The sequence below is a fragment of the Lactuca serriola genome, chromosome 6, assembly GCF_051521515.1.
Source record: "Lactuca serriola cultivar US96UC23 chromosome 6, Lser_US96UC23_V15, whole genome shotgun sequence".
Taxonomy (NCBI): domain Eukaryota; kingdom Viridiplantae; phylum Streptophyta; class Magnoliopsida; order Asterales; family Asteraceae; genus Lactuca; species Lactuca serriola.
In genome coordinates, this window is record NC_136413.1 from 35,545,602 (window position 1) to 35,559,616 (window position 14,015).

General features: G+C 36.0%; 1 protein-coding gene and 1 pseudogene across 1 annotated transcript; one reads left to right on the forward strand and one right to left on the reverse strand.

The window, feature by feature from the left end:
- The first annotated feature begins 7,081 nt into the window (after window positions 1-7,081).
- Window positions 7,082-9,328, forward strand: LOC145059647 (uncharacterized; annotated as a pseudogene).
- Window positions 9,329-10,810: 1,482 nt separating this feature from the next.
- LOC145058005 (ribosomal RNA processing-like protein) lies at window positions 10,811-12,734 on the reverse strand. Its single transcript, XM_079005925.1, has one exon. It carries the CDS (start codon window positions 12,642-12,644, stop codon window positions 10,974-10,976), a length of 1,671 nt encoding a protein of 556 aa, XP_078862051.1. The 5' UTR covers window positions 12,645-12,734; the 3' UTR covers window positions 10,811-10,973.
- Between the last annotated feature and the right edge of the window lie 1,281 nt (window positions 12,735-14,015).

A 14,015-nucleotide genomic window follows, 5' to 3' on the forward strand; every position in this document is an offset into this window, starting at 1 on the left:
GTACCGATTCCCGAATTTCATGTATTTGGAGTACCAAGTACCGTCCCGTATTTTTAGATTCGGTACGTTTCGGTACCGGTTCCGATACGGTACCGGTACGGGATCGGAACTTGGAACAAACTGCTCATCCTTACTATAAAGAATGGTCTACAATGCATTTACTCAAAAAGTATGTCACATTAGTTTCTCTCTATTCTTACTAATACTTATTCTAATTAAGAAATACTCACCACTTCACATCATTAAATATTTTTATTTTTTAGTTTTTTAAATACTCAATTTTAACAAAAGTACAAGATTTTTAAATGAAAATGAAAATTCCATTAAACCAAATTAAAAGTACATTACTAAAAGTGAAAATAAAAATTAATCTAAAAAAAACTTTAAAAAACATAAAATTAAAAATAATGTTACACTTAGATTAAAAATTACATTAAAACCTAAAATTGGATACCAACTCGTCTTGGTTATGTTGACTCCCATAAATGTGTTATGTCAAATTTTGACGAAAATTGTTGTGTGTTTATGAGTTTTGTATTTCCATAAATTTTGTGTAGTAATCCGGGCTATCAACTTATATTTGTGGAGGTGGATGAAGTACACCATTCGGGTTATACATACAGATAGTCCGACCCTTATCTTCGAGTTCCATATTATGCAAAATGACACAAGAAACCGGTACATTATTTATTTTTCCCCCGTCATGCGCTCGTATCGGGTGTTTTATGTAGTTTCATTTCTTCTTGATCACAGCAAAAGCTCGGTCAACATCCTTCCTTGTCGATTCTTGTGCTAATTTTAATAATTTCTTTGTTTTTCATCAGCAAAGTAAATCACATACCATAATTATGTGCAACCTCATGATTCTTGTTGATTGAATTTCTAGTCCTCTTGATGGTGTTTGAACTTTCGCATTCTTGACTCATCAACGCAACGGCCGCTTCCATCAACAAGTGGAATATATATCATCGTCATCAGATGAAGACGACAAAGAAGAATATGACGAACTTTGATGCATTTTTGGGATAGTAGTATAGAGAAAAAGAAGTGAAAATTGTGTGTTGTAATGTTGAGATTTAATAGTATTTATAGGTATCATCTAAATGTTTAAAAAAATTACAAATTGTTCAGTCAACGGTCACAAGACCCAAACCCTTTTTTCTCTTTCCTTTGTAACGAGGCGTAGAGAGCTTCATGAGACATTACATTTAGACACATGAGGGGTGATGTTTGAAATAAAGGCATGTGTGACTTTATATGTCAACTCATCATACACGTAGGAAATTAAAGTCATTCCTTATATCCTTACACTAAGGGTATCCCACCAGTAAGGCTATATGTAGTGGGAGGGATTTCTTACATGTATAACAACATGGAAGCCCACTCACTATGTAACATCCCAAAATTCAAGACCAAAAATTTCATTTTTAATAAAAGGAAACACTTAATAACTTTGTTCCAAACATTGAAAACGTTTCATTTAAAATAAATATCAGAGTCTAATCCAAAAGATCACATAATGCGGAATAATATAGGTGAATGCGATGCGATCGTCCCGAGCTCATTATCTGAAAACTAAAGGTACTTGAAACCAAAACTGTAAACCGTAAGCATGAAACTTAGTGAGTTCCCCAAATACCACATACCATACATATCCACTGAGCCATACATACCATACATACTGTGAGCCATACATGTCAAACATATCCATAATCAAATAAGATGGTATGTGTCGTACTTAGTCTTGTCGTTATGCCACGGGCCGCCATGTGGTCTTTCTTTCCAAGTCGGGGGCCACCTCCAGGTCTTCCATGCAAGCAATCACAAAGACAACTGGCATACAATCTATTCAACTTAGCTACTTAGCATACAGTGTGCCAGGAGCCATCCCCTGGTCTTTCTACCATACATAGTAGCATACTGTGTGCCAGGAATCGCCTCCTAGTCTTTCATACATAATGCCTAGGGCTAACCCCTGGGTATTCCTACCATACATAAACTAAATGGTTCGGCATTGGTGCCTTAGACTCATACACACAGTGAGGAGACTCACTTCGAATGCTGAAGCTCGCTGCCCGAATTCCCTAGCTGTTGCCCTGACAGTTTTCCTAAACTAACAATTACCAACACAATATCCAATTAGCAACTAAGTTCTAAACCATGAAACATAATCCAAATCTTAGGGTAAAATGACTATTTTACCCCTGGCCCAACAAGACCATAACTAAGGTCCAAAACTATATAATCCATAAAAACCCATCAATGGCCTAATTTTCCAAATTGGGCCCAAACCCTTATATGGGCCTTTCCCTAAAGCCCATTTACTTCTCTGAACCAATGATTTTTCCGATGGCCCAAAGCTCCAAGCCCATTGGGCCTAATCAAGGCCTAACTACATTGGGCCTACTAAGGCCCAATTCATCATCCAATGCCCATTAGGGCAAACCCAACAAGGCAAGCCCAACCAGAAGTCCATTACTCTACAATCCTTAGTCCATTATCAGCCCAAACCAAATGATAGGTCCAATACCAAGCTAGCCCACAATCAAAGAGTCCAAAACTTGCTCAGGGGCTGCTCACGTCGTGAGGTCGTGGTTTCAGACCAGAAACTTCCCCGACTACATGCTCACGTCGTGAGGCTTCATTCCTCACGTCGTGAGTCCAAATCTGACCAAAAATGAGCATTAAGCTCCTAATCCATTAAGCCTTAACATGGGACAGTCTAGAGGGTCTTCCTTGACCCCAAGGACCATAAAAATCAAAGCTTTTCAGTCATATATGTCCAATATATGACTTAAACACCAACTTGGTCAAAATGAAGGAAAAAGGGCCAAGACTCAAATTTGGAGTCCAAAATCATGACCAAAGTCTAGATCTAAAACATATAAGACTCAAGATGCCATCATAATCCATAAAGTTTCCAACTTTATGGATTCCATGCATGCTAACCAACATTACAAGCCATAAAATGCATGGAAACTTAGATCTAGCAAGCAAGGAAAGGAAAGGCATGAGCTTGAGGACTTACAAAGTTCCAAAAGCTCCTCAACTATCTGATGAAGCAACCAAGATGTCTACAAATGCACCACCAATGAGCTTCTTCTCCTTAATGAGCTTCAAATCCTCCAAAAACTCTTGAATAACACCAAAATGACCAAGAACTTCAATGGGGGCTGAGATTAGGGTTTCCAGAGGTCTTGGGAGTGAAAGAGGCTGAGGAGGAGCAACCCTAATCATCTCATACCTTTAAATACCCGAAAATTAGGGTTTTAGTGCATCAGACGCTCCTCACGTTGTGAGCACTTCATGCTCACGTCATGAGCCTTAAATGAGCTTGGTCAACAAGTCAATGATCAACCACTCCAACTTTAAACGACCATAACTTCTTCGTTTCAACCTCGTTTTTGACGTTCTTTATATTCACAGAAAGGTGGCGAGAAGCTCTACACATTTATCAGCTCATCCTCACCTCAAAACCTTCCGAACGGAAATCCAAAATTCATAAAGAGTTCGAACTGCCACTTTACCAATATGCCCCTTGGCTCCAATGCACAACCCAAACTCCCAAATTACCTCCAATATATTTGTACCCAAACGGGTCTAGATCTCTCTTTTCCAAAAGGCCTTAAGCCTTATGATAACCTATCTTTAGGTCATAGTCCCGAATTAGGAAAGTAATTCGGAACAGGGTGTTACACACTACCAACTTAGTAGTAGAACACCACTCATGACTTGTGACTTTATGACCACCCATAAGTGACGTTATGCTTCCTCACAATCTCTTTCATTCCTCCCTCTTTCTATCTTTGTCTTCTTTTTCCCCACTTATTAGCAACTTACTAGTGGCACATCATTCCCTAAGTGTGGTGAAAACCTAGTGCAGTTAATATTGGCTGATGTGGACATCTCTTTATGCGTAAAAGAACACCACCCATTCCATATAGCCTAAAAAGATAGTGAATATGAAGCCACATCATCCTCTAACCATTTCACTAGGTTGTGGAAAAGGTGTTCACTAGTGAACAAGAGAAAGAGGCAAAATAAGAGAGAGAGAGAGAGAGAGAGAGAATGGTCTACATAAGCTTCCATGAAGCTAGCCACTCTACAACATAATTACTAGAAACTGAGGCGGTGTTTACCGATATTTAACATGAAAAAACTTCTCCATACCATTTAGCCTTAGGTGTTCTTTGTGCTTTAACAATAAATTGATTTTGGAACAAAAATAAGAGTTGTGTCCAATATTTGGTGGCAAAATAAATATCTATATCTATTTGTAAGATGCTTAGGTTTACCGATGAAAATGTAACAAAGAGGAAGTCACATCATCATTGAGGTGTTGTTTGTTTTTTTAAAGCGAGAATCCATGAAGTCTGTGGAACACTGCAACAGAAGAGATGGACCAAACGGCTGCAGCTTGTAATAAGAAACATATTTGTTTTTTAACATCTATAAACTGATGTAGTAAACTTAAATTTAAATGAACTAATATTATAAACTGAAAACAATTGTCAACACCAAAATTTTAAGAATTCTAATTTTAAAACATTGAAAGAATACTAAAAAGAACATGTAAAAAAACAAAAATATAAAATTTCTAAAAAATGTAAAAGTAACTATCAGTTTTATTCTAGAAAAAAAAAACTAATTTTAAAAAACACAAAAAATATATATTGCAAACTTGGTTTAAAAATGCGCCGACTAGGCGCGCTTAAAGCGCTAGGCGCCAATGCGATCAGCAGAAGCGCTTCCGACCTAGTTAGGCGATGCGATTCCTTAATGCGCTTGACTCGGGCCGCTTTTAGCGATTTTTTGTACACGGTAAGCAGCGCTTAAGCGCGCGCGACTTAATGGGTGACGGGCTTTTAATTAGATGTGGGCCATTAGGTTAAATAAATGAATAAAAAACTCTTGGAAACCAAGAGTCGCACATCACACGTCAAGGATTCACAGGCGGCAACCAAAAAAAAACTTCATCCATCTTTTCCCACCGTTTTCTCCAAGAATTCAAAATCTTCATCCATCTTCTTCAACTCAACTGTACTTCCAGACTTCCAGTGTTCGTTCCAGTCTTCCACTAAACATCAAGGTACTATTCTTTCTTTCATTCTACTCTGATTCTACTCTTATATCAACTCTTAAGTCTTAACTTTTCATTATGCATTCATGAATCATTATTCATGATCACGAATGTAACAGAAACAGAGTAACAGTAACTACTATTATATATTATATAATACTCCCTCTGTCCCAAAATAATAGTCCACAGACAAAAAACACACAGTTTAAGAAAACATTAATTACCATTAACTTTATTAAAGGAAATGACAGTCTTACCCTTCTATTGCATTTAATTCTATGATAGTTGTATTTAATTTTATGGTAATTTAACTAATAATGAGGGTATTATGGTAAAAGACATGTTTATTTTTAGAAGTAGACAATTATTTTGGGACAAACCAAAAAGGAAACATGGACTATTAATATGGGACGGCGGGAGTATATTATTTACTGATGCAGAAAGTGTTATATACAATTATACATCTCTTTTGATCTTTCTTTCCCCTTATATATAACTTACTTTTTAATATAACTTACTATTTAATGTATCATGTTTGTTTCCAGTTACATCTCTTTCATGTTATCACGATTGCGACATACTTTTTAATCAGATGTGCTCTTTCTTCATAATATCATATATGATATACTATATATAAATTATATATAATGATTATGATGTAATCTGAAAATGTATTAATGCCGTAAATATGTAATTTGTATGACTGTATATGTGTTGTTAAATTATTATTTGTTAAATAAAGTGACAATTAAGTGTTTTAACTGTTAAACTATTAATTAAGTGTTACTTAACTTTGGTTTTGTTACTATTTACAGAATGGTTTCGGATGACCCGGGTAGGAGATATGGTGTTCAAGATCCAAATAATAAAAACAATTTTACGTGCACTTTTTGTGGACAAGTTACGAAAGGAGGAGTATACCACCTCAAAATACATTTAATTGGTAGTCATAAAGACGTAAAGAAATGCCCAAATTGCCCGGAGCATGTTTGAGAAGAATGTAGGGCATACATGCAAAAGAAGGGTGAAATAAAGGCACAACAACATATGGAAGCAAATTTTCGGATGCAACAACAAGCTTATGGATATGAGGGCATTGAAAATGAGGAGGAAGATGTTATTGAAGTAGGTGGTAGTAGCAAGATGCCCCCTCCCAAAAAACCAAGAACAAAAGGCCAAATTGATACGTACTATACTCCTAACCCACAAGACGCAATGAAAGGTAAGAAGAAGCATGGTAAACAACAAACCATCAATGAAGTTTGTCGAAAGGACCTTAGAGATAAAGTTTGTCGTCACATTGGGAGATGGTTTTTCGATGCGGGCATTCCTTTCAATGTTGCGACGTATGATAGCTTCAAAATTATGATTGAAGCTATTGGACAATTTGGTCCCGGGTTGAAACCACCATCTATGTATGAGTTAAGAGTGCCTATACTGAATAACGAAGTAAAAGATGTTCAAAAACAGCTTTTGAAGCATGAAGAAGAATGGGTTGAAAAAGGTTGCTCTATATTATCCGATGGATGGCGCGATTACGTGGTGCAAAAAGACATCATCAACTTCATGGTGAACTCCCCAAAGGGTTCGGTATTCAAGAGGTCACTTGATGTTTCCGATGTTTCAAAAGATGCAGATTTGTTGTTCCGTGTTCTTGATAAAACGGTGGAGGAAATTAGTGAAAAGAATGTGGTACAAGTGGTGACCGATAATGCATCAGCGTATGTGAAGGCGGGTAAAAATTTTAACTTTCAAACTTAATATCTTATCTTTTATGAAGGCTAATATCTTGTCTAATTTCAACTACTTTTTATGTGTGGACTTTGTAGGGAAGTTGTTGGAAGCTAAAAGATCAAATCTATATTGGACACCATGTGCCGCACATTGCCTAGATTTGATGTTGGAAGATATTGGCAAACAAGTTCCAAAGGTGAAAAGTGCATTAAAGAAGTCGATTTTTGCAATTGGATATATATATATAGCCATGTGCCTCTTGTGAACATGATGAGAAAGTTCACAAACCAAAGAAACTTACATAGGCCGTCTATCACAAGATTTGCAACATCTTTCATCACTCTTGCCCAAATCCACAAACAGAGAGCCAATTTGAGGAATATGGTGGTTTCTAAAGAGTGGGAAGCATCTAAGTGGTCTTCAGACGGGAGGGGGGTAAAAGTAAAAACCTACTTTATGCAAGACATGTTTTGGAGAAATGTGAATTATGCTCTTAAGTTGACGGGTCCCCTAGTTACGGTTCTTAGGATTGTTGATGGAGAAAAATATCCGGCAATGGGCTTCATTTATGAGGCCATGGATAAGGCTAAGGAGGCCATTCGTGATAGCTTTTGAAGACCGGATGACTACAAGACAACTTTTGAACTTATAGATCGAAGGTGGGAATGTCAATTACATAGACCTTTGCATGCGGCGGGACATTTCTTGAAACCGGGAATCTTTTATAAAGATGTTAGTGGGGTAGCTTGTGAAGAAGTGGAAAAAGGTTTGTATGATTGCATTATGAGGCTTGTTCCCGAGCAAGAAGTTCAAGACAAGATTTCGGAAGAGTTGGACAAATATCGGAATGCACAAGGACTCTTTGGTAATCCTATGGCTGTTAGACATAGAGACAAAATCATCGGGTAAATTCCAACTTATTTTTTTCTTCTAAATTCTAATTTATAATCTGACTTTATGTTTTTGTTTTTGTTTTTTGTAGCTGATTGGTGGGGAGCATATGGATCTTCAACTCCTAATCTAAAATTTTTTGCTATAAAGGTTCTTAGCCTCACTTGTAGTGCTACAAGTTGTGAAAGAAATTTGAGTGTTTTCTAACATGTAAGTCTTTTTGACATGTTTTTTAATTTTTACAAATTAATCTGTTTTTTACAGGAAATTTTTTTTTATATAATTTTTTTTTTACAGAAAAAATATTGTTTTACAGAAAAACTGTTTTTTTTTTCAGAAAATCTGTTTTTTTTTTTTTTGCTGGAATTTTTTTATTATTGCTAGGGGTGAGCAAAAACCGCACCGCAACTAAAATTAACCGCAAAAACCGCATAAACCGCAACCGAAAAACCGCAACCGCAATAAAAACCGATGGTGAGGTTTTCTGTTTTTCAAAAACCGCAAATTTGCGGTGCGGTACGGTTATTAATTTTAAAAAACCGCACCGCACCGCATATATTATATACAATTTTTTTTATCAATTATTAGTTTATTAAATATTAAAAATAAGACAAGTTTCATGAATGAAAGACGGAAAAATAATAGAAAATAAAAGTGTTGGTTTTTTCTTATGTTTAACTTTGAAAAATGATGAAACTAAACAATTTTAAGATATTTATTGTTAATTACTATTGATTTGACGTTTTTAAGATATTAGTTGTTTGTGGTTTAAGTTAAATAGTTAATTGTCTTATACCTTATGGTTTTTTTATTATTACAAGTAATATGTTTGAACTCTTAAAACTATTTGAGCTTTAAATTGTGGTTAAAAATCATACAAAATAATCGCACCAAATCCATGCGGTTAATAACCGCAACACAGAAAAAACAAAACCGCACCGCAAAAATAACCGCCAAACCGCACCGCAAAAATAACCGCCAAACCGCACCGCAAAAATAACCGCTCCATGCGGTTTTGAAAATGGATTAACCGCATTTGCGGTTAGTGGTGAGGGTTTGGCGAATAACCGAACCGCACAGCGCTCACCCCTAATTATTGCTGGAAAATCTGTTTTCTATAGAAATTCTGCTTTGTGTTCTTACTTTCTTCAATTTTCTTACTTGTAGCTTCATACGAAGAAACGAAATAGATTGGCACAAGAGAGATTGAATGACATGGTGTTTGTCAAATTCAATCGGTCCTTGGAGCGACGGGCAAAAGACAAAGAGAACGATCACCTTATCCTACAAGAGATTGATGAAAGCAACGAGTGCTTGATGGGAAGAATGGAAGATGAGACTGATGATGAGGCGGTATTTGTTAGTGAAGATTTAACTTGGAGAGATGTAGCTCATGCCTCCGGTGCTTATGAGCCTAGTTATCGAACTAGAGCATCTAGAGTACAAAATGATGGAACCGGAACATCAGGCGTTAATAAGGGAAAAACAACCGTTCAATCATCTCATAGACATTTGGTAAATGAAGATGTGGAAGAAGATATTGGTGTCTATAGTGATGATGGAGGAGGAGATGGTGTCGTCCAAGTTGACGACGAAGATGATGATAGTTTAGACGATCTCTAGTTATGACTTATTAGTATTTGGAATCTAATATGATACTACTATGAAATTATGATTTTTGGATATTTTAAGTATATAAAACTATTTTTAAGTATTTACATATTTTTTATATATATATTTTTTAATTCTTGGCACATCGTGTGCTCTAGGCGAGCGTTTTCGCTTAGCGCTTAGGCTCCCAAAGGCTTTAGCGCATTAGGGCGCATTACGCTTTTTAAAACCAAGATTGCAAACAATGTTTATAAAATTCGTAAAAGAATTACACATGTTAAAAAAGATGCAACCGAAACTAAAAATATTATGTAGAGAAACAGTAAAAAAAAAATTAAAAATCAAAGTTTTCTTTAATAAATCAAGTTATAAAAAAATGTAGAAACCATAAAAATATTTGTATCAAATTTGTAAATCAAAGTTAGAAAAAAAAAATCAAAATTTAAAAAATAATAATAATAAGCTATACCAAATTTCTAAAAAAAAAAAAACACCATTGAGAAAAATAAAAGTTAAAGAGGTTTGAAGAGGCAGATCAAATTTTGCGACATGCACTACACGCACAGAGATTTTATAGTCTGAAAGTCTTCTAAAAAACAAACTATTGCAAGATAGTAAGTGTTGCATATGTGTTGCGTCACGCAACAAAAATAATTTGAGGAGGCTTTTTAAAAAAAACAAAGAGCACCTTAACCACTCCATAACACAATCACTAGATTTTGGAAACGGAGTTCACTAATGAACAAAAGAAAACCATTCCGTAAAGATCCCCAGAAACCTCCATTCCACAACACAATCACTAACCAAATGGCTTATAACCAGCGGTATCTTTTGTTTCCTTCCTCTTTGAGGTCAAGAAAGTATATGGACATAGGTGGAATAATTTAAGAATAGTTTAGTTAGTATATATTTGTATTTGCCGTTCAATAATAATAATAATAATAATAATAATAATAATAATAATAATAATAATAATCGCTAGATTTTGGGTTGGTGTTTATTGGTGAAAACCCCCCTCCGGGTTCTTACGCACATTTCTTTTCACAATCGAACAGAAAATCAATTTTGGAACTTCAATCCATGTTTGGAAATTTAATTTCGACTTTCATGTTTTCTCCACTAAAAGCATTTCAATCTCCAAAATGATTTGATCCATAATTAGGTTTTATTTGATACTCACGTTTCCATCAATATACATGTCAATGATAGCAAAATCAAAAAATTCTTTAGGCATTGTATTTTCAGGTTAGCAGTTTAATCTCCAAATTAATACACACAAAACTTTCAATATCCAAACAAAAACCATTTGTGATACAATTTTATCAAAATTAAAAAAAAAAATACACAACTTTCAATATCCAAATTAACAAAGACTCTAACCTCAAGATTCCTCCATCAAAAATATTCATCAAATGTAAAGATTTTTTTTAAGAAAAAAAAACTGTATATAACAATATAGATCTAAATAGATAAAAATATATAACAATTGAAAAATGCATAAAATCATAATTCATATCAAGTCATAAACTATAGAACTAAAGAGTAAATAGGATTGATTCCCACAAGCATCAGAAACATAAAACCTCAACACCAATAACAAAATAATATCAAAATATCAAAAAAGAACAATCATTAAAAATTCCTCTAACCTCAAAACTCAAGGAGTAAGAGTCTGCAGCTTCCTCAATCGTTTGACAGCAGGGGATGTGGTCTTCATCACTTTTCTAACTTTCTTCTTCTTCATCTTTTTACCTACAGAAGGCATCTCTCTGATTGGTCCAGGTGGCACCCCTTTCTTTAAAGCACTGCCACGTGGCGTCACAGATGGCGGGATTCTAAGGCTTTGAGGTGGCAATGGACTCTGTGGCTTCCATACCAAATTGTTCTTGATTGAAAATCTTACCCTTTTTGCACTTTTATCACCACTCTTCATTGCAGTGTTTGTATTTTGTTCACTGGTTTCAGGATTTTGAGACTCTTTTGCATCACCATTCTTCAATCTTTTTCTCTTTTTGGGAGCTTTAGTGTTTGTGATTGTGATTGGTGATGTGTCATGTAGTAGACTTGATTCACCATCTTTATCTAAGCCTTCTTCTTCAGCTACCTTTTCAAATTCCTTTTGAAGATTTGCTTTGAAGATATCACCGAAAGTAATATCATTCCCATTACTGGTTATTCCATTGCTTACATTTACATCTTCCCCATTGGGAGCAATCACATTGTTATTGTTGTTTTCTTTTGAACCCTCCTCAGGAGTCGTCTTCTTCTTCTTCTTTTTCTTTGAAGACTTTTTAGATCCTTCTGCAACAGTTTCAGACACTTTCAATAGCTTCTGTTTGCCATTGGTGATAATGGGGACTAAATCAGGAACTTCTTCATCTGCATTATCAACTTGGAGAGCAGGAAGTGGAACTTTAATACCAGAAACTTCCATGTCCTTCTCTAGCTTGAGGAACTCCTTCTGTAAACCAAACAAAACCTTCCTGTTTCCTTGAAAACAATCACTAGAGGATCCGAATTCGTAGAACTTAGCTGAAAACCCCATCTTTAGAGCTATTGTACCCAAATTCATTACCTCGGTGTCTATCTCAGTTTCGTGATTCTTCATCTTCTCGAGAAGACTCTTCCCCATACACAACAAAGGCTCGAAAACAGTATTCCTAATCTTACCCAGCAACACCTTGTCTTGAGAATTAATCATGACATTGAACAAGGGTTTAAGCAGAATCTCATATGTTTCGATACTTAGAGGCAAATAACCTTTGATTTCATCGAGAAAAACCGAAACGATGTGATAGTTAACGCCATTTCCCAAAAATTTCTTCTCGTTAGCTAACAAGGACTTCTCTTGGTAAATAGTCATCACTCTTAAAGTCAGTTCCAAGTCCCATGAATTCTTTTTAAGGAACTGAAAACTGCAATTTACGAATCTGCGAATAAGAAGATAGAACTTATCTAACCTGAGGACATCGATTCCCGACCATTCACGACGGAGCGTTGTGAGGAAAACGGAGAGGTAATGGAGTGAGAGCGGGACGTCCAGGGTTAGAAGCATGGAAGAGAGCCTGTTAATGAGATTTGATTGTACGGGAGCCTTATCGGCGTGCCATATGCAGTAGAAAAGCCCTTTCCAGAGCTTTTTCATTTCCTCATCGGAGATTTCGAGCTGTGTCGGAAGCCAATTGGTGACTTCTCGGAGAGCTTTTGTCCTCGCTCCGGTGTTGCAGGAAGCTAATTTTCTTATTACTAACAGAGATTGTGGCACCACCGCCGCGTTTGATGGATCTGTGACAAGTGATTCGGTAGCACCGGCGACTTCTAGCTCCATTCTCAGCTGTTGATTGGCGATGTGAAAACCCTAATTTGCTGAAACCCTATATTATAAGTGGCGTTTTGACGCCTATAGCGTTTGAAACCTCGCCCCCTGCATATTTGAATACAATTTGTTTTAGATAAAGTTACACATTGTTGCCCTCAAGTATTCTGTATTTACAAATTTAGTTTAGAAGTTTAAAATTGCTTTAATATCTTGCTTAAATTATGTTATTTGTAACAATTTTGTGCAAGATTCTAAGCATATTTTATCATGTCATGTACCAAGCACATGCCTTTTATTAGAAACACATTTTTTTGTCAAATTAGCACAATTGTTGTGTTTTTGTCTGCTTTAGAAATTCTTTTTCATCTTCGATCTTGATGTAACATGGAAAATCGTCACGAGGTTGATTAAGTCAAGATATTGGATATGTAGTCTAATGTCATTAGCGAGCCTCGATTTGAAACATGTAACACTCATCAATATGATCTTTAGATTCGCCCCAGGACTTTCATCCCGGGAACAACCTCTGACAATCTAATTAGAATTGATGCAAAATAAGGATCAGTTCCTTTTAGTGGAAAAGAATTGATCGTGTATAGGTGCTATGTATATGAGAGAGTTCATGGAGCTTTCTCGGGATCTTCTGTATTGTGTACGGAGAGATCCATTTATAAGAGGATAAATATCTTTTACCTTAGGGAGGAGAGCATAAGTTATGATACCTTTGTCTTGGGATGGAGCATATATCCGACAATGAAAATATGCATGGGAATGATAGACAACATGTAACATTTGTTTTCTAATTCGATCAGCTTATGACTTTAGGATTCGGAGAATAAGGTTTTTGGGGAAAACCTTTGGTCACGACGCGGTTGTTATGGTACCGTGTTGCAGCCACATCATTTAAGTAGCAGCACGGTAAGGTGTGCACTGCGGAGCAGTAGCCGCCACAGCCCAAACCCTAGGTCTTGGGTCTTGGGCCCTATTTAAGGAAAGAGATGTTTAAGGTTTTCTCTATCTTCAACCTCCTTTATCCATGTTATTTAAGTAACAGCACGGTATGGAGTGCACCACGACATAATAGCCGCCACAGCCCAAACCCTAGTTATCGGGCCTTAGGCCCTATTTAAGGAAAGAGATGTTTAAGATTTGCTCTATCTTCAGCCTCCTTCATCCAGATAGAAACCTTAATCCTTGTGCATTCCTTGTATGTGTTCTTGATGTTTTAAGCTTGGAAGTACATTGAAAGGAGAATATGGTGAGCTTATTGCTTGATGTGTGGTTTATACATCAAATATGATGTCTATCGTATCTTCTAGAGTTTTAGAAGGTATAAAGCTTACACCTTTTGAGTTTTTAGTTTTAGTTTATAGATGAAAT